General features: G+C 39.2%; 2 protein-coding genes across 5 annotated transcripts in view; one reads left to right on the top strand and one right to left on the bottom strand.

Moving 5' to 3' along the window:
- rabep1 (rabaptin, RAB GTPase binding effector protein 1) overlaps nucleotides 1–1,075 on the bottom strand; it is a 41,931-nt gene extending 40,856 nt beyond the window's left edge. For both annotated transcript variants that reach the window (XM_040032478.1, XM_040032479.1), the window contains exon 1: nucleotides 923–1,075. In XM_040032478.1, coding sequence (XP_039888412.1) covers nucleotides 923–968 — 46 coding nt within the window. In that variant the 5' untranslated portion in view covers nucleotides 969–1,075. The remainder of the gene's footprint in view (nucleotides 1–922) is intronic.
- Nucleotides 1,076–1,835: 760 nt separating this feature from the next.
- Nucleotides 1,836–18,412, top strand: LOC120733949 (ring-infected erythrocyte surface antigen-like). Of its 3 annotated transcripts, XM_040032482.1 has the most exons (6): nucleotides 1,836–1,980; nucleotides 2,702–2,823; nucleotides 7,463–7,511; nucleotides 10,725–10,801; nucleotides 16,075–16,166; nucleotides 16,224–18,412. In XM_040032482.1, the coding sequence occupies exons 1-6, from the start codon at nucleotides 1,970–1,972 to the stop codon at nucleotides 16,728–16,730; spliced, it is 858 nt and encodes a 285-aa protein (XP_039888416.1). In that variant the 5' UTR covers nucleotides 1,836–1,969; the 3' UTR covers nucleotides 16,731–18,412. The 3 variants fall into 3 exon arrangements, with proteins under 3 accessions (XP_039888416.1, XP_039888417.1, XP_039888415.1); XM_040032481.1 differs by having other exon boundaries at nucleotides 1,838–1,980; nucleotides 16,075–18,412; XM_040032483.1 differs by lacking the exons at nucleotides 7,463–7,511; nucleotides 10,725–10,801 and having other exon boundaries at nucleotides 16,075–18,412.
- Nucleotides 18,413–19,288: the final 876 nt, after the last annotated feature.

Below are 19,288 nucleotides of genomic sequence, written 5' to 3'. Positions count from 1 at the left end.
CACTATGTTGATCTGTGGCAAACATCACAGTCCCATTGAAAATCCTGCCCGACCTCATCTGTCAGCCTGTCCATCATCAGAAGCAGCTCAGAGCATATCCCTGATGTAATCCCACCTTGAACCCATCTGTCACTCCTACCACACACCTCACCAAGTGCCATCTTAAAACATTATGTACAGGTCTATTTATAAGGCATAAAAACAAAGGTAACCACTAGGAGATGCTCCCATCCCTCAATCTCTAATGTGTGTGTGGATTTGTGACAGACTCTCAAGCTACAGAGTGTCTGTAATATTACCTCCGAGGACGCATAAAGCTTAAATTGTTTTGCATGTATTACCGTTGTCGCAGTCTATTTTGTTTAACATAAACCTGGACTGGAATTCTTCACACAGTTTGTAGAAAGTGGGAGCCCCACGTTCAGCTCCTGAAGCTCCAGATGCTCTCAATGCCGCCTCTGGGTCCCTGGACCTCGGCTTGATAACCAAAGGGAAAGCCTCCTGCAGGATTTGTCAGTATCCCGTGCACACCACGAGCACGGCCACCGATGCGACCCATATGACTGACCCTGTCAGTGCAGGGCCGGACTGCCAGAGGCCAGAGCCGACCTTTAGATCAAATTAGTCAGACTAGCCAGAGCTAGGAGCTAACCAGCTAGGTGTAACATTACTAAAGAGACAACCACGTTAGCTTGGATGTGTCACACATGCACCTCATGTTCAGCTATACAGAGCTTCAGTAAGTTTCCACAAATTTGTGAACCACTGCGCAATGTTAAATGCCCAGCATGAGGCAGTGACACGTCGCATTGAGGATGCTAACTAGCTAATGTTGCCAGTGATGCAGAGGCCGTCGCTGGCTTCGCTGCTCCCAGCCCCTCAACACACCCACCACAAACCGCCAAAGACACAAGAAATTTACCGTCATGTTGGGACGACTGAGGGGATCCCGAGGCCTCCGAGGCCATGGTTTCCTGAGGGGGGCGTGAGGCAATTAGCAGGGCGGTGAGATCAGAGCTAGGAGCGTCCAAGAAAACAAGCTAACATCACAACTAGTGTCAAGCTAGCGACGAAAGGGTGCGACTTCTGGTTTGTCTTTCAAAATAAAATCACCACTTGTGGACTCTCCAAAAGGCCTGCGTTTATTCGTAATGTAAACCAACATAGAAATAAATACAAGACAAAATAATCATATATCTACTTATTTCGAAAGTTACTTTCATATCTGTCCACCACTTAGCAGTTTTGTGCTAATATTTTGAAAGCACAGAGTCATTTTCCTATAAGTAAACAGCGTTAGTTTCCCAATTCCGGTGTCACCTTTTTAAAATAAAATCGACTTGTTTTTTTCCCCCCAAACTAAATCTCGCTTTCAACAATTAATTCTTAACAGAAAACAAAAGAGATATTTATCAACAGATGATATAAATCCCAATTATTGTGAATGTGCAGCTGCACAGGAAAACACCTCCCTAAAGATTACACTATGATAAACTGATGTAAAGTCATGATTTATAAGAGGAACTGAAAATGTGAGAGACCTACACAAGAGTCCAGTGTTCAGTGCTGACACTGGCAATGTTTGTAGTTTAAGGAATATGTATTAAAAATGTTAATTTGAACCTCTTTAAAATATCAAAATCTAACATCTGTGATGACATTTCTATTCCGACCAAATAAATAAAACAAAAACAATTTTCTCCAACTGAAGTATTAACACAGATGTGTAAATTTGTCATGCGTGTCTGACTCTTCTTATAGCCTCACACAAACACCCACATGATTTGGTCACTGGTGCATGACAGGGGGTGGGGATAATCCAGTCTCAGCCTTCATGTTTCTTTGGTTAGGTAAGAAAATTAGACGATGGCATGCAAAGATGCAGCACATGATGAGTCCTGTCATATCTAGACACCATCCGCTTTCACCTTCTGTTTACTGAAACTGCCGTCCTTCTTTAACCAGAGATATGGAAGAAAGGTAAGGCACTTATTTGGAGTATTTGGAAGTTGACATGTATTGAAATAACACTTTAATTGCATTTTTCTGTGATAAAAGTCATTCGATTCTTATCCATAATTAGAGATAATACTTAAAAAGTGGTTATCAGGTCTAACTGCAGTGAAAGGCGTCACGTGTCAAAGCAGACAGTAAACTGTTATGTGCTTTCATGTCCGAATATCACTTTATCTTGCATGGCTGTATTCTGAATCAGCAGTATTTGTAACTGGAAGTTGGCAGGAAGCGGCTGTGTAGAGAGGATGCCGGGCATGAAGATAAACGGGGGAACGAGTATTTATATCATTCCGTTCACAGCGATAAAGGCACATAAATACATCCGTCCAGCTGGAGTAAACAATTCACTTTAAAGCTGACCTTCTCTTTCAGCTTTAAGTAGCTCAGATACTTTGGCTGAGGTTGTCTGAAGTGAGAACAAAAACTGAGACGTTTTGATGGTTGGCAGTGCAGTTGGCTCAGAAGAGTCCCTGGAGGTTATTGAGGTGCCTGTTTGATTCTCAGAATGCTAATCTTAATACAAAAATAACCCCAGGACTTAGTCAACACAGAGAAAAGAGGAAGTGGTTGAATGGCCTTCTTTCCGATCCCCAGCTCTGTGTATACTGAAAAGCAGCGGCTCAGATGTGCTTCTCGTGGTGAAGTGTTCAGACTTTTTTGTTTCTTTTTTAAATCCTTCAAACAGTGCGATCATGGCGTTTATCCGCAAGTACCTATGGTTATGGGTGGTCGTTGGCATGGTTTTCGTGTCTGTGGTGATCAGCATCATCTTCATGTTCATCTGCAAGTGCATATCAAGAAAAAGAGGTAGGTTTGAATCTCTGCAGCGCACCTGCCACTAAGTACTGAACAAGCCTTCATCTGCACATCAACGACATACATTTTTACCGCTTTTTTCCTGTTCTCACACAGATTTATTCTCTTCCCCTTCTTATAGCAGAAATGTTGAATTGAAACCCCGATAAGCGAAATGTCAAAACATTATGCAACAAGTGTTTGGGAGCTTTAGAGAGTGCGTGAAGGTGTTTTCCTGTAAGTTTGTGTAGAAAAGTTCATTTCAGGAATGGTGTTTGTCCATTTGGTTGCGTGAGCTGTCAGACAGCTTTTTTAAGGTGTGGACACACTGAAACTGGTTGCGTGGTTCAAGAACCGATGCCTTTTTTTCTGTATACACTGTGTACCCCCTGTAGCCAAACAGTCCAGTATTTTTGTCATTCGTATTTGCTTTTTTTAGGCATGACTGCTATTTTAAGCCATGTATGTTAAGATTTTTACCGGTATTAAAACAACTTAAATAATTTCTTGTTATTCTTTTTAAATTGCTGATAAAGCTCATAAGGTAACACTTAAAAATGATGCATGTGCTTTTAATTTTTTTCCCTGTCACAAGTAGAAAGATCTAATTCCAGATGTGAGCATGTGCAGAACCCCACCATTCTGCAGTGTTAAATCGCTTGAGAGGCTTTAATCTGTGGTGGCCTTAACTCTGCTCGTGAGTCTGGATGTTCACATATGACATTATTTAACTATATATGCACAGCAAAATGAAACTTACTAAAAGTATTTTTTTTAAAGAGAAAAAGAAAAAATTCCTAGAAGTAAAGCAAGATTGGGAAACAACACCTCAATATATTTTGCATACTCGTGTCATTTCCAGTAATTTTATTTGCACAAAAAGTGTTTTTAAAATATGTTCGTTCAGCAACCTTAGAGCTTAGTTCAGTTTGTGATTTGGAACAAGCCAGAACAAAACAGAATAGAGCTAAACTCACTTTCTAGTCTTAAGATGCTATGTGATGACAGTGAGAGGAAACGTTATATGGCACTTACTGAATTCAAGACTGATACAGTAATAAGATGCCATCATTGCAACATGTCAACCTGTGAAATTTCTTCCCTGCATGATCAGTTGTAGGTCTTATCATTGCAAGTATGACACCATCTAAGAGCCTCAGCAATGCAGCCACAAAGTGGCAAACCACATACATTTATAGAGTGTAGTCACTGAGTGCTGAGGCGTGTGGTGTCTAAAACTCACCAACGCCCTGCTGATGCAGCCTCTTCAGAGTGTCCCAAGAGCTCCATGTCATGGGGGGTGTCCATGGCTGAACAGCTCCTGTAGGTGTAACGTGTAGGTAGCCCTCTACTTTTGTCCATATAATGCATCCTAATATGGTCATCTAAGGCACATAGCTCTACACCAGTGCTTTCTGTTTAAGAGGGGCAGTCAATCAGAAGTAGGATAACTTAAAGAGAGAAGAGTTAAAATGCCTTATTTAAACAGAGGAAATAACTAAGACTGGTCGGAATGAGATTATTTTGAGCAAAGTTACTGTAGTTCAAAAATAAAAAAATATGGAGTTACAGGAATCCCTGTATAATAATGCATACACTATTTTTTTTCTGATACTTTAAATGTGTTTTTGGTAGCACTTTCTATTACAGCATGGTAATAAAGGGGTAATAGTAGGGTAACAAGGGGGAAATGAGAGGGTAATAATGTGGTAATCTCTAAGTTATTGCTATGCAATTACCAAAGTAATAACCATGTAATATCCAAGTAATATTACACGGAAATTTGTGTAATTGGATAATAAGGGCCCCAAAACTGTGGGTAACAATGTGGAAATAGAGCTCGGTAATAAAGTGGTAATAGTAAGGTAAAAAGGAAGTGACAATGATGTAATAATGTGATCATTTATAAATTATTACCACTTTACCTGCGGTAGTTTCTGTGTAATAAGCACAAAACAGAGCTGCAAAATGCAAAACTGTCTGCATCTATTTAATAGCACATCAATAACCTGTTAATAACCTATTAATTAAATGTGTTTGATTGTTACCTGGAATTAATATTATGGAATTATTATGTTATTAAATAGAAACGAGCAGTTTGCATTTTGCAGCTCTGTTTCCTTCTTATTACATGGAAACTACCTGAGATATTTCCAGGTAATAACCACACTTCTTTAAGTTAGCTTTAACAGGTTATTAATGTGTTATTGAATGGAAACAGGCGGTTTGGCATTTTGCAGCTCTGTTTCCTGCTTATTACACAGAAACTACCATGGGTAATTCATTAGTAATAACGTAGAAATTACCACATTGTTACGTTCTTCTTTCTTCCTTGTTACCCTACTATTACCGCTTTATTACCGAGCTCTATTTCTATATTATTACCCCCGAGTTTTGGGGCTCTTATTATACTATTACATACATTTCAGGATAATATTACTCAACTGTAATCACTATTGCTACCATGATATCACTTGAATATTACATAGTTATTACTTTGCTAATTGCATAGTAATAACTTAGAAATTACCACATTATAACCCTCTTGTTTCCCCCTTGTTACTATTATCCCTTCATTACCGAGCTGTAATAGAAAGTGCTACAGTTTTTTTACTGTAAATATACTGCTTAAGCAGTATATTTACAGTATACTGCTTGTCCTGTGATGGTATTGTACGGTCTCACCTCTGTATTATGCCCTCAGGTAACTGAGGTTATGAGCCCACGAACCTCTCTCAGTGACCTGGGCTTTACTGTTATTTATCCTGGACTTAGGAATAATCTTCCTTCCATATAAGAATCTGCCCACCAACTGGCCGTTTTGAATCACCTTCCTCTTTTTAGTTCCTTTTAGTCACTCATGGTTTGGTGTTTTATTTGACTGTTTTTTTATTTTTATTTTATTTGACTGGCTTGTTTTTTCTTTTTAAATAATTCATTTCTGAAGATCTGGCATTGCAACCATCTCCTGTGGGTGAGAATAAAATGAGTTTGAAATGTACACTCTGTACATTAGGTCATGTTGTGTGCCTGTCTGTTATGTCAGAGACATTCATAAAGTTGCTTCTCAGTGAAGGAAGGTTTTTCTTCATCCAGGTCATGACTCATGTACTGTACAGACTGTAAAGCAAGCCTGGGATTTTTAGGCTTTATGAATAAACACCCGGTTCAGAAAAACGTAGCTCCTTCCAGAGAAAGCTGCGGTCAGATTTGTGGAAGTTAAGAGTTGAAGCCACTCATCTTCAGGCTTGACTCACCAGAATCACGCAGAACATGAGGGCAGCGTTGAGACTTTGCCATTGGAAATGCATTGCATCAGTGTTGAGGCGAGAGATCCAAAGGCAGGACCTTCCACAAATAACAGCAAACCTTTATTCATGCTGAAAAGTCTAACACAAAGTACAAAAAATGTACAGGCAGAAACCAACAAGTCCTCCCTGTAACAAAGACTAAGGGGAAGGACAGGGCTATATATTCAGATACAGTCAGGACGAACTGAGCAGAAGCAGGAAAGGAGACGTTACAAAATGTTTTGCAAAAAAGAAATGATGAAACCAGAAACATACAGAATTTTTGTTTTTAAACAGAAACCACTAGAGTGTATGAAATGTTTATTTAGCTCCACTAAAAACAGGTGTCAGGGGGTTTGACGCTGGGGAAAATCTTGGACAGATGGACAGTAGTCAAAGAGCTAGACAAACTACTGGTTTCAGATCAGAGTGGTTATAAGATCTTATAGAAGGTATATGTTATCTTGACAAGAAGAAAAAATAATGACATCTTTGCATCAAATGTCCTCCATTATTTTATGAATCCTTTCATGTTGTTTTTTCCCTTGATGGGTTTCAAGCTGTTGGCGACCAGCATCATTAAACAGAAATCTGGACACCTGACACACAGGATTGGTTCATTCCACTTATTTACTATACCCTTAGGTGCAAAATAAGTTAGAGCAAACTGAAATGACCGTCAGACACCAGTTTCATTTTTAATTCAACTACCTCTTTTTTTAAAAACTCACTGCTAAACCAACACATGCACGTGTTCACCACAAATCATAAGCCGGAAAGGGAAGAGAAACCAAACCATGACACACTAGAAGCTAAACTACTTACTTTAAGGGTTTGTTGCAAGCCAGAAGAACAACTATTATAATTGTATGAATTACTATTATTAGGGGGTGCCCTCTGGATCTGATTAGCTTAGATGAAACTTTAATGATCCCTGTGGGGAAACTGGGCTGCATCACCACAAAGCGGGGCTTAGTGCTGGTTGAGGGTATGCACATGTATAAAGAGCTAATAAAATACAACACAAACACTAATCATAGGTAACAGCATGTGGAGATAAAAGAACACTGTGCGTTTGAAAACAGCAGAGCTGTTTGTTTATTCATTTATGCATTTAAATATGGTTTGTTTAGATGCTTTAAACATACTTAAAAGTACTTTTTTCCCCATTTTATCCTATTTAAATACTCTTATATCATATTTGCATTTATTTTTCTCCTTTGTTTGTAGCAACACAATCCAAATATGTTCTTGCTGAGCTGTGAATAAATCCATTTAAATGGCCTTTAGGTGCAAATATATTGATCTTTTTTCCTAATTGACTTTGAATTAACTGTGTTTTCTTTTTTCCCTCCCAACAGGCCAACACATACTCAACACTGTGAAAAACGAATTCAACTTCAAAACTGAGTAATGCATAAATGTATACTTATCATATAACAGTGAATGTACACAATGGATTGTACTGTACTAAAAACAGGCGCAGGTTTACATTTAGAGAATCAGACTTGTTGTTTTTATTGCTATTGTCTGACTTATGCTTCAGTGAGAAGTCTATGTCGCTTCTATGTTTATTGTATTTATTATTAAGCAGTGTTTTTATCAAACGGGGAGCTATTTCTCCCATTTTCATTTGCAACGCTAAGCTAAACTAACCAGAAAAAGGGCTTCAGTGCTGAATCATGAAATTCCCAACACAGCTGATGGTGTTTTCAACAAGCAAAACTAATTTTAAACCAACTTTATTAGCACAAATTGGATTGTTATATATTGTGTGTTTAAATTGACTCTGCATAGCTAGCTATAATGCTAACTGTAAGCTGCATTTGTAACAACCACACAGTATATATACAGTCTATAGCAAAAACAAACTTTCAGACATGAGTTCTTACTGAAATACAGCTGTTTTAATATTCCTTGGAAAAAAAAAATCACAAGCAAATATGATAATACATACAGCAAACATGCTAAAAATAGTGTATTAGCTAAACTACTTCCACCATTCACTCTGTGGGCTGTGATGTTCTGACACATCCAGGATGTAACCAGTATAAAAATATGATACATTATAAATGTAGTTTTTTTTGGGGATGAAAAAACTTGGCTGGGCAAGTATAGTATCAAAATCATTTTCCCTGTTCCCTGACATCTGCGTAACCATTCATGTAGCGTAATAGTAACATACAAAAAGTAACCAGTTCCCCACTGCAGTACCATCCACACATTCTCTTCCTCTTATCCTTGTTAGGGTCGCGGGGGGCAGAGCCTATCCCAGCTGCCATAGGGCTACAAAATATGTCAGCATATGTTACATTTAGACTTTAAAAGTTTATATGTCACATTTATGGTGTTCTGTTACATTTTTACAAAGTTGCAAAAAAATCTCTATGTGGTTTGGTTACTTTCCAAGCACGGCACTGTAAAAGCCAGTAATGTAAGACCCCCCCCCCCCCAAAAAAAAAAAAAAAAAACAGTCTTTTTGTGTTCATAGAGATGAATTTCTTGGGGTTTTTTTTTATTGAGCTTGTAACTGATAGATTTCAATTGCGCTTACATGCAAACATTCCTTGAGAGTTGTCCGTCATACTAGACATGATACAGTCAGCGGTTGCTAGGGAAGTGTGTGCCTTCTCCAACCGGTTAGCAGTGGTTCTTTGAGGTTTCTGGCTGTCACTGGGTGAAATTGATTGCAAACATGTCACTGAAACCAAAAACCTCCCAGTGATTGTTTTGGTTGCTAGCAGATTTCCATGGTTACCTGTAATTTTTCATGTCAAGGATGACTCTCTAATACCAAGGTACAACGAGTTACAGTAATCCAGCTCAGTTGTAATAAAAGCATACATTACTGTTCTGAATTTATCTTTTGACAGGATGGGTTTTGACCAGTTGCCTCAGATGAAATAAGCTGGATTTCACTGCTGCTCTGACTTGACTGTCAAATCTAAAATCCCTATCCATTTTAAAACCCAAATTGGTGACAGTGGGCATACTGTGCTACACTGTCCATGTCCACAGGAAAGGACTCACTGGTGACACCCAATAGAGCCATGAGGCAGGAGATATAGGGAGAAAACCAGAGGTCAGAATCAGAATACTTTATTAAACCCCAAGGAAATTATGGGGTTATAGTTGCTCCAAGACAATAAGAACAGTAGCAGATTGAACTAAATTACAAAATATAAGAAATAACGGTAATATATACAAATAACACAATTATAAATATCCAGAAAATTACAGCGATTTAATATATATGATTGACATTTTACTCTAAACAGTAAAACTTTGTTATTTTCACCCTAGAGGATGTGTAACTATTACACTGTGTACTGTGCATTAGTTGGAAGTCCACATATTGATCAGCATAGGAGTGTTAGCATAACATGCAGTATATGACATTTATGTTGTACTATTTGGAAACTTTTTTCTGCAAGGCTTCCAAAAAGTCTCTGTGTGTCTGTATATTTTACGACCACAGCAGTGTAACCAGTTGATAATGTTACAAACTTGTGACCAAATGTAACACTGAACTAGCAGCTCACTCTTACCACAAAACTTAAAATGACAGCAAGACTTTGTAACTGATATATTTCAGTAGAAAGTATAATTCATGTCTGCATCATGTATCCAAACCAAGAAAATGTGAAAAAAACAAGGAACCAGAGCTTTAAAAGTACTATTGTGTTAAACATTATATTTTAACCCAAACATTGATTCTTTTCTAAACCTAACCAAATAGGTTTAATAGGCAAAGGTAAGAAAGTTGGTTATATAAGTAAGTTAAAAACAGTTATGCGCTAAATCTCAGCAGTTTTAATGGCTAAAATTTAAAAATGGATAGTTTTTTCACTTAATAATAGATTTAAAAATTAAATGAGTGTGAAAGTCTGTGACATGCAGTATTCAAAGTTAGGTCTCTAGTGTGCACAGCCAATTGGCTTGCTCCGCTACTTATCCCTCCAACCTACAAAATTTGTGCAAGTGAAAAAAAAGTATAATTTTATTCACATGGATACAAATCAGATTTGGGCCAAACCAGAAAAGTGCTGTTAATTCACAAATAAGTCCAAAACAAAGAATTCTATTGGCTCTTTAACAGCAACTGTACCACAAATCGTGAAGGATCTTTTAAAGCAGCAGCAGCTGGCTTTTCCACAGACAGATGGAAAATCATGTTCAGTGGAAAGTTCATGTCCAAAAGCAGGAATTAAAAGTTGTGACTTCATGAACTACCATCAGACTGTGTTGGGCATTTTGTGTTTTGAGTTTCATTTATAATTTCTAGTTCTTTATGTTATTTACTCAGCTTTCTCTCTGTTGCCACATTTCAGTCCATACAAGTCATCCCATATACATTATTAATATTAATATTATTATTATCATAATCAATATTCATTTAAACAAATGATGCATTTAAACATTTATGTTTCCCCATATTTTCCATATACTCCATATATATATTTAAGGGACCATGTAGCTTAAACATGTCTGTTGTACCAAAGTAAGCTCTGCAGACCTTACACTACTGTGTGCTCACATCCAGATTCAGACATCATTGCAGACTTTACATTCTTTAACGTAGATTTTTTCGCTTGATATTTTCTCTTGTCTGCAAATTTGCAGGAGCAACAAATACCAGCAGAGAAACATTGAAACGGGCACTCCACCTCTACCTCCGCGGACACAGTTTCTCATAGCAGGCAAGACTTTATTATACCTTTCAGTGGCTCCTACAGATTGCCCCTCCTCTTATGAAACCACACTTCCTTCTCTCACTTTCAGATCTTTGAAATTAAAGCCTCATCCAGTCTGCCATTTGACCATAAACCACAAACTAAAGGGCAGCGCGTGTTCACCAGTTTACATGGCAGTGACAGTTTTATGCACAAGATTCAGATCCAAGACAGCACCACATATTCTGATCCAAGCTAAGGTTTCAAACTTACTAAGAAGTGTTTATGTCTGTTTTGTCAAGGATTTGGGCCAAACAAGGAAAGTGCTCCTTATTTTACAAGTCAGACCAAAACGAAGAATATTTTTGGCTTGATGTAATTGTAACTGTACCACAAACTGTGGAAGGATACACAGCAGTCTGCTCCTTCTCATTTTTAAATTCAGACTTATTAAAAGTAGAATAGGAGTCAGAGCCTTCACCTTTAAGACCTCAGCTCCCAGTTTGGATTTGAGAGACGCTACCTTTAAGATAAGGGTTAAAGCGTTGTTTTTTGATAAAGGGTTCGATCAGGGACCATCTTTACCTTCTTGATAACCCTTTCAGGCGGCTGTTGCTGTGAAATTGAACTGAGCTGAATTGAATAACAGAAAACATTTATGAGTTTTAAAAATGTAAAGTCAAACTGGTGAACTTCACAAAACAAGTAGTAACCTCAAGATGTTTAGCCCAGCCAGCAGCTGACAAACATCAATAATATGGCAAGCTCAGGCAAGGAAGAGAGAAAAACTTCTATATTATGACTTGCTATGCCTGCCTTAGCTGTAATGCTAAGCTACAGGAAGCACAGCTGTTTATTAAGAATGCCCCTTCACCCACAACAGCAGCAAGAGGTGGTGCACAGAAACAGCCGTCTTGATCACAGTGCTCCGCTAACCACATAAAACACAGAACACATACAGCTGCAGTAATGTTATACACTAACACAAAAATGGCTAATCAACACCGGATAACTGTAACTGCCGTATAGCACTATAGCCTAGAACACATAAACATCACGTATACAGTCCCATAAGTCATCGGGTCATTTATGTGACATCAGCAGTTTACAAGTAGTAATATTTAAGTATTACTAGTATTAAAGTATTAACAAGAATTGCACTTAAGAAAAAAACTGAGGGGTCAACAGAGAGTTTTCTCTTTAAACAAGCTGAGAAAGTTGATTCTGTTGATCTGAATGCAGCGTTTTCAGCAGAAGAGTGACTTCTTCAGTCTTGGCTAACTGCAGGTTTCCCCAACCTTATAAAAATTTTCATAACGAACAAAACTAGCACCTTTGACTAACGATGGGCTGTGAGGTCGGTTTCATTATGATTGGTATGCAGTGGCGGTCCTAGCCTGTTTGGTGCCCCGGGCGAACACTCCCCTTGTTATTGATCCCTTTACCCCGAGTCCTAAAGTGTATATTTATTTTCTTACTCTTCTTATATTTATTGTTTGTTTTCTTGCACTGCTGTAACTGGAGCCTCGTCGTCTCGTCTCTCTATATGCTGGACTGTATGTAGTGGAGATGACAATAAAGTTTACTTTGACTTCAGCAGCGAGCAGGCGCACCGAGGGCTCTCGCGCTCACTTTTCGTATATAGAATTTCGAAAATACATCGGTGCAAATTATAAGTCTGTATCATAATGTCTGGTGTTTTCGTGTTTGTTGTATGTTTTTATTTTATTTTATTTTGCGAGTTGGTTATTAGATGCTCACGGTGGCACGGTGGTTAGCACTGTTGCCGCACAGCAAGAAGGTCCTGAGTTCAATTCCACCATCAGGCCAGGGTCTTTCTGTGTGGAGTTTGCATGTTCTCCCTGTGTTTGCGTGGGTTTCCTCCGGGTACTCCGGCTTCCTCCCACCGTCCAAAGACATGCAGCTTGGGGATAGGTTAATTGGATAAATTACCACTAGATGTGAATGTGTGTGCGAATGGTTGTCTGTCCCTTGTGTGTGTTGGCCCTGCGACAGACTGGCGACCTGTCCAGGGTGTACCCCGCCTCTCGCCCTATGACAGCTGGGATAGGCAATTTTGGGTTTTTTTGCCGATGCCCGTGATGCCGCCCTCCACCACGATGCCGCCCCGGGAAACCGCCCGTGTCGCCCGTATCAAAAACCGCTACTGTTGGTATGCCAGTCGTCATTACCGTTGCTCATCATTGGTCATCAGTACCATTCACAGAGAGTTAGGGAAAGACTGCAATCACAGCAGTGTAGGATGGTGAAAGATGAACCCTTCTGTTTTTCTGGTTGCTAAGTCTGTGAAGATGATGTTGTAACATCCTGATGACACGCAGTTTGTCCTCCAGTAGATGATGAGACTCAAACTTTAAATACTGATCAGTATTGTTGGTTTATGGTACACACAGACTTTCAAATGTCCCCCATTGCTGATGGAAAGATCACCATCTAAGAAAACTAGCCTGTCATATTTTTACTCTGCCCTGGAGAACTTGATATGTTTGTCCACCAAGTTAATGAAATCAGTGAATCCTGATATGTGCTGAGGTTTGGTTTCCAGCCAGGTGTTGTCCACATACCTGAACTAATGGCTCAGTGGTGTTCCAGGAGAGAATAACAGAGCCCTATTTTCTACTTTTTCCATTTACAAGTTAGCTACACTGAGCGAAACTAAGGAATCCATGGTGCACCCATGTTCCTGCCCATAGTACTGGGATTGAAGATGCTGCATTCAGATGAACAGAATCAACTTAGTGGAGCTTCCTTACCTTGATGATAAAGCATTCATCGCGACAGACTTTACTAGCTTAGTTAATGTTTTATGCAAGCTTGTTTCCACCACTGAAAAAGTCCTTTTTTGGCATTAGCAAGTCAGAAGTTGAGGTTATTTTGTTTAGTGAGCCTAAATTTCAAGATTAAAACCCAAAAATCTATGTTATGTTCTGTTTTGTTTTTTCCAGTGGTGGAAACAAGCTTCCATAAGGAGTCGATGGAAACTCATAGTTTTGGTTTTTAGCCACAAAACCAAACAAACTAGTCAAACATTTTGCTGAGGCTGTCAGTAACTTTGCCCAGCTTTGTTCATATTCAACCAGAAGGGCTTCACTAAATAAAACCATAGGTAGTAGATAAAATGGATGTAGTCACTCTGGCAGTTATTGGTTGATAAAGGAGTGTTGAAATTGGATTTTATGTATGATCTGATATCTTTGTGTTAGTGGTTTTCCTGCATTATTATAATAAATGTTGGTCCAACACTGCCATAGACTGGTCAACTGTTTGGAAAACTCAGTTTGCATTAACCAAGAAGTTAGCTAATGCAATTGAAAGGTATCACAAGCAAGCTAACAGCAAGCTAAACTTTGTAATATATTCATTATAATGTATAAATGAATAAATCCTTACTGTTTGCTCCAGAAGAAAGATCTATGTAGACAACAATTTATTTATTTTTTATTATTAAAACAACAACAACATTAACCCTACTTTACAAAGCTTTGACATCATGATTGGTCGATTGGATTGTTGATCCTAGACTAATATTAATAATGATTATGCAGGGACAACAGCGCCTGGATATCTGATCTGATTCTGGAACGGTACATGTGTGATTGTTAGCCACTGAGCACATCTTGAATAATCCCTTCTTCTTACTCGTAAGCCTCAGTTATACTGTCCATGTTTGCAAGTCCCAGCGTCCAAGGACCTTTGGAGTTTCCTGCTTTAAACCTTCTTTATCAAATTATCGAAATGCTTTCAAAAGTGTCTCACTTGCCAGCATGAGAGATAAGAAAGCCTCATTACATTAAACCCACGTAGCTTCCTCAGTGAGTTTTTAATATGTCCAAAAGTAGTCTTGTATTTTAGTTTATTTGCTCATATTCTTGATGTGCTTTTGAAATCTAAGACTGTGATCCGAGATAACCCCTGAATATTCAACTACATGGTCATTTTGTTTGTTTGTTTGTTTTACATTCAACATAAATATTTGCCTTCATAGCAACACTGTAAGTTTTCTAAATATTCAATCTGAGGCATGAAGGTTTAATCATGCCATCTTCAGGCGAGTTCTTACTGCTGCACTGCCATGTTAAACTCATCTAGTAACTAACTTCTAACACGATCGATCAGACAAAGACTGACTCACTGGTTCCCTGTTTAATCCAGAACTGAATTTAAATTCTTCTTCCCATATGCATAGTACAAAATAAACATATCTTAAATATCATATTATCCAAACAGAGCATTTCACTCTCAGACTGCAGTGATACTTTTGGTTACTCAAGTCTTTAAAAATAGAATGGGAGTCAAAGTCCTGAGCTATCAGGCTCCCTCTCCTGTGGATGCAGCTCCCTGCTTGGCTTAAAACTTTCCTTTTTGATAAAGTTTACAGTTAGAGCTGAATCAGGTGTCCCTAAACCATCCCTTAGTCGTCACTCACACAGGCCTGGAGACCAGTTGGTATCCTCTGGTTGCTAGGGGAAAATACGTATTTCCTGATTGGAGGTTGGTTGCTGAAAGTTGTAGCTATATTTACTGCAGCAATAAATAATTTTACCTTGAAGGCTAATAGTCTTTGTTTTCAGTATTTATTGTGCTTTTCAACATTTTACTACTGTTTGGTGAGGAGTTTATGCGTATTTGCATGCAGGTCTTCCATGCAACTGTGGTAGCTTGCTGGTGGGAGGTTTCCAATGCACCACTGTATAACTCTTTGCAAATAATTCCACTTAGTATCTTCCAGAAACTACTCATCAGCTGGTTTGGTAACATACTTTTCCCCCTTGTGACCTCTAGTTTCCAATGAGTCACTGACCAGTCCAGTCTAGGCCTGCATGACTAGGGCTGAAGCTAACAATTTTACAGCGACTGTCAGCAACCTCCAGCAACCACCCAGCAATCACTGAGGAATAGCATATTTTTCCCAGTGTGACTGGGGCCTTAGGTATAGCCTCAGGCTGCTGGGAGATGTGCAACAATGCACTGACCATCTCTTCTCCACCCCGTTGTGTTTCTTCTGCCATCACTGCAGGGTAACTTTTATTCTTTTTCTTTCCTTGTTTTTGGTCTCTCTGTGCTCTTCTTTTCTGTCTTCTCTTTCCCCTCACCCCCATTGCTTCCCACAGCCCCTCCCTGAGTATTTTTCTGTTGAGGGTCTCTTCCTGTTAAAGGGACGTTCTTCCTCCCCACTGTTGCCAAGTGCCAAATCTATCTGTAACAATCTTCTACTGACCAGCTACCTATATGCACTGCAACAATAAAATTAACCTTAAATATGGAATTTGTGTTTTCAGAAGCCCAAAGCTACGAGAACCTGGCTGAGGAGAGCCAGAGCATCCACGACTACGAGGATGGCAACTGTGAGCAGAATGTAAGCAACCACGAGGAAAGCATCCACGACTACGAGGATGGCAACTGTGAGGAGAATGTAAGCAACCACGAGGAAAGCATCCACGACTACGAGGAGAGCACAGAACTCCAGGCTGACTACATCAAGATGGAGGGAGACATCGTGTTTCCTCCTCCTCCAGTCGTCAACAGCATGAGCGGTAGTGTTTTGGAGGCCCAAAGCTACGAGAACCTGGCTGAGGAGAGCCAGAGCATCCACGACTACGAGGATGGCAACTGTGAGCAGAATGTAAGCAACCACGAGGAAAGCATCCACGACTATGAGGAGAGCACAGAACTCCAGGCTGACTACATCAAGATGGAGGGAGACATAATGTTTCCTCCTCCTCCAGTCGTCAACAGCATGAGCGGTAGTGTTTTGGAGGCCCAAAGCTATGAGAACCTGGCTGAGGAGAACGACTATGTGGAGAGCATGGACAACCAGCCGGACTATGTGAAGATGGACGACGAAGATCAAGCAGGAGACAACACCTCCACGGAAGACTATGATGACATCGGGGGTGAAGAAGAGGATGAGGAGGACTATGATGATGTGGGATAAAACCCGACACAACGAGATGGAGACAGTTTTGAATTCTGCTGAGCAGAGATTATCCTTACTGAAGATTTCTCTTGTCTTTTTGTATTTTTTTAATAACATTCATTGAAAAAAAGAAAATAATTGAAGTACTGAAGACACTGAAATCTGCCGAGTGGTGTCGAGACAACTGGTTTGATCTTTAAGACGGTGATTCTTTTTAATATATCGAAAAAATTCAGTTTTTCATCTGAATGTTGGAATCGTTTTTTTTTTTTTACTGAATACATTAACAAGCAGTGACTTGCACAGGGTCCCAGATTAGGATGATATCTGGATTTGCAAACTACACATGAAAGCAATCAAACTATATTTCTTTGTCTTCTTCTGACTTAAATGTCAGAAGAAACTCTTTAGTTTTAAACATGAAGCTTTTGCATATATCATGTGTAGATCATTCCCATGCTTTTTGAGAAGGAACAGACTATGTTGCTGGAGGCTTTCGTTATGCTCAGTTTGGCGAGATTTGGTACTTTTTTAATGAGCTGAATCAACTAGATCAACAGTGTAAGTAAGGTTTTTGCTGTATGAAACACAAAAAACTATTGGAGCTTCAAATTTGATTCAAACTAAACATAAGACATGAAATCTGAAAGTCTGTAACTGCAACAGCCTGAGATGTTTTTCTTTCTTTATGTGTTTGTTGATTTATTTATACACATGAACATTGATATAAGATTAATATGTAATTTTTTGGGTTTTTTTTGCTTCTTTTCTAAACTAAATATCAGTGTAAAGGGGGTCTCCCCCTGTCCAGATCCCAAACATTATCAGTGAGGCGTCTGACTATCGATCATATGGTGGGTTTGTTTACTTTTGTATATCAGTTGGTCCGTTTGAGTGGTTAATAAGTGGGCAGTGATGACATGTTTGCATGATCAGATCCCGAGCAGTGAGTGAGTGGGGCACAGGGGCAGTGATTACAGTGGTTGGTTATATGTATGCACAGTATCTATACAGTCCTGTGAAAAACTAAGGATTGATTTGTGATTCAGTAGCTTATAGATTCACCTTCAGCAGCAATAACTCAGAGTAACTGTTTTGTGTATGACTTTGTCATGGTTGTGAAAAAACGTTGCTTCACGTCTTTTGTTTACGTACAGCTCTCTTGAGGATGCGCCACAGCATTTCAGTCGGGGTCAGGTCTGCACTTTAATTCTTTTCTTTTATTCACCATGATGTTGTAGATTTACTGCTGTGTTTGGGATCATTGTTCTGCTGAGTCAGCGAATTTGGGCCACGCTTTAACTGCTGGACAGATGGCCTCACATTTGACTCTAGAATACTTTGGAAAATTCTTTGGCACACAGAGGAGTTCATGGGAGACTGAAAGGTGTCCTGTGACTGTGAAACAAGCCCAAATCATCATCCCTCCACCACCGTGCTTCACAGTTACTATAGTGTGTTGGCTTTTGCCAGATGTACTTTTGCACAATGTCCTTACATTTGCAAGGACATTGTTCTTGAAACTTTGTAACCCTAATCCATGCCACCATGTTTATTTTTAGACAGAAGAGACTTTCTTCTGGCAACTTTTTGAACAAACCATACTTGTTCAGTCTTTTTCAAACTGTAGGCAAGGCAAGGCAAGTTTATTTATATAGCACAATTCAACAGCAAGGCAGTTCAAAGTGCTTTACAGAGACATTAAAAAACAAAAACAAATAAAAAGCATGATTTAAAATGAGAAAAAAAAGGAACAGTAGATAAAATCAGTAGTTAAAATGTAAGTTTTGAAATTTAAGTTTAAAAGTAAAACAGTGCGGATTTGGTGCTTTATTCAAATGCAGCTGAGAACAGGTGAGTCTTCAACCTGGATTTAAATAAACTGAGTGTTTCAGCTGATCTGAGGCTTTCTGGGAGTTTGTTCCAGATATATGGAGCATAAAAGCTGAATGCAGCTTCTCCGTGTCTGGTTCTGACTCTGGGAACTGATAAAAAACAGGATCCAGATGACCTGAGGGATCTGGAAGGTTCATACTGGGTCAGGAGGTCACTGATGTATTTTGGTCCTAAACAATTCAGAGCTTTATAGACCAGCATCAGAACTTTAAAGTCTATCCTCTGATGGACAGGCAGCCAGTGTAAAGACCTCAGAGCTGGACTGATGTGGTCCACTTTTTTGGTCTTAGTGAGGACTCGAGCAGCAGAGTTCTGAATGAGCTGTAGTTGTCTGACTGATTTTTTAGGTAGACCTGTAAATATGCTGTTACAGTAATGTACTGTCATGAACTTCAACATTTAACATGCTATCTGTCGCCCGAGATCTGGCACTGGGTTTTTGCGGTTTCATTGAGCATTGCACCATGTGACCCTGGCTGAATTTCCTGGGACGTTTACTTCTGGGAATATCATGGCGTTATGTTAACACGTATCTAAATGCTCCAGATCAACAAACTGCCAAATCGTCTGCTTTTGTAGAGGTGCTCACTCTCTTGGCTGTCTATTAACTGGAGTTTCCCCTGATACATCCAATGGGATGTGAGTGTGTGAATGTTAGACAAGGTGTTTGGGTACAGAAA

This window comes from Simochromis diagramma, unplaced genomic scaffold, assembly GCF_900408965.1.
Source record: "Simochromis diagramma unplaced genomic scaffold, fSimDia1.1 OVJJ01000216.1, whole genome shotgun sequence".
NCBI classification, from domain to species: domain Eukaryota; kingdom Metazoa; phylum Chordata; class Actinopteri; order Cichliformes; family Cichlidae; genus Simochromis; species Simochromis diagramma.
This window is presented reverse-complemented; position numbering and strand designations above follow the sequence as displayed.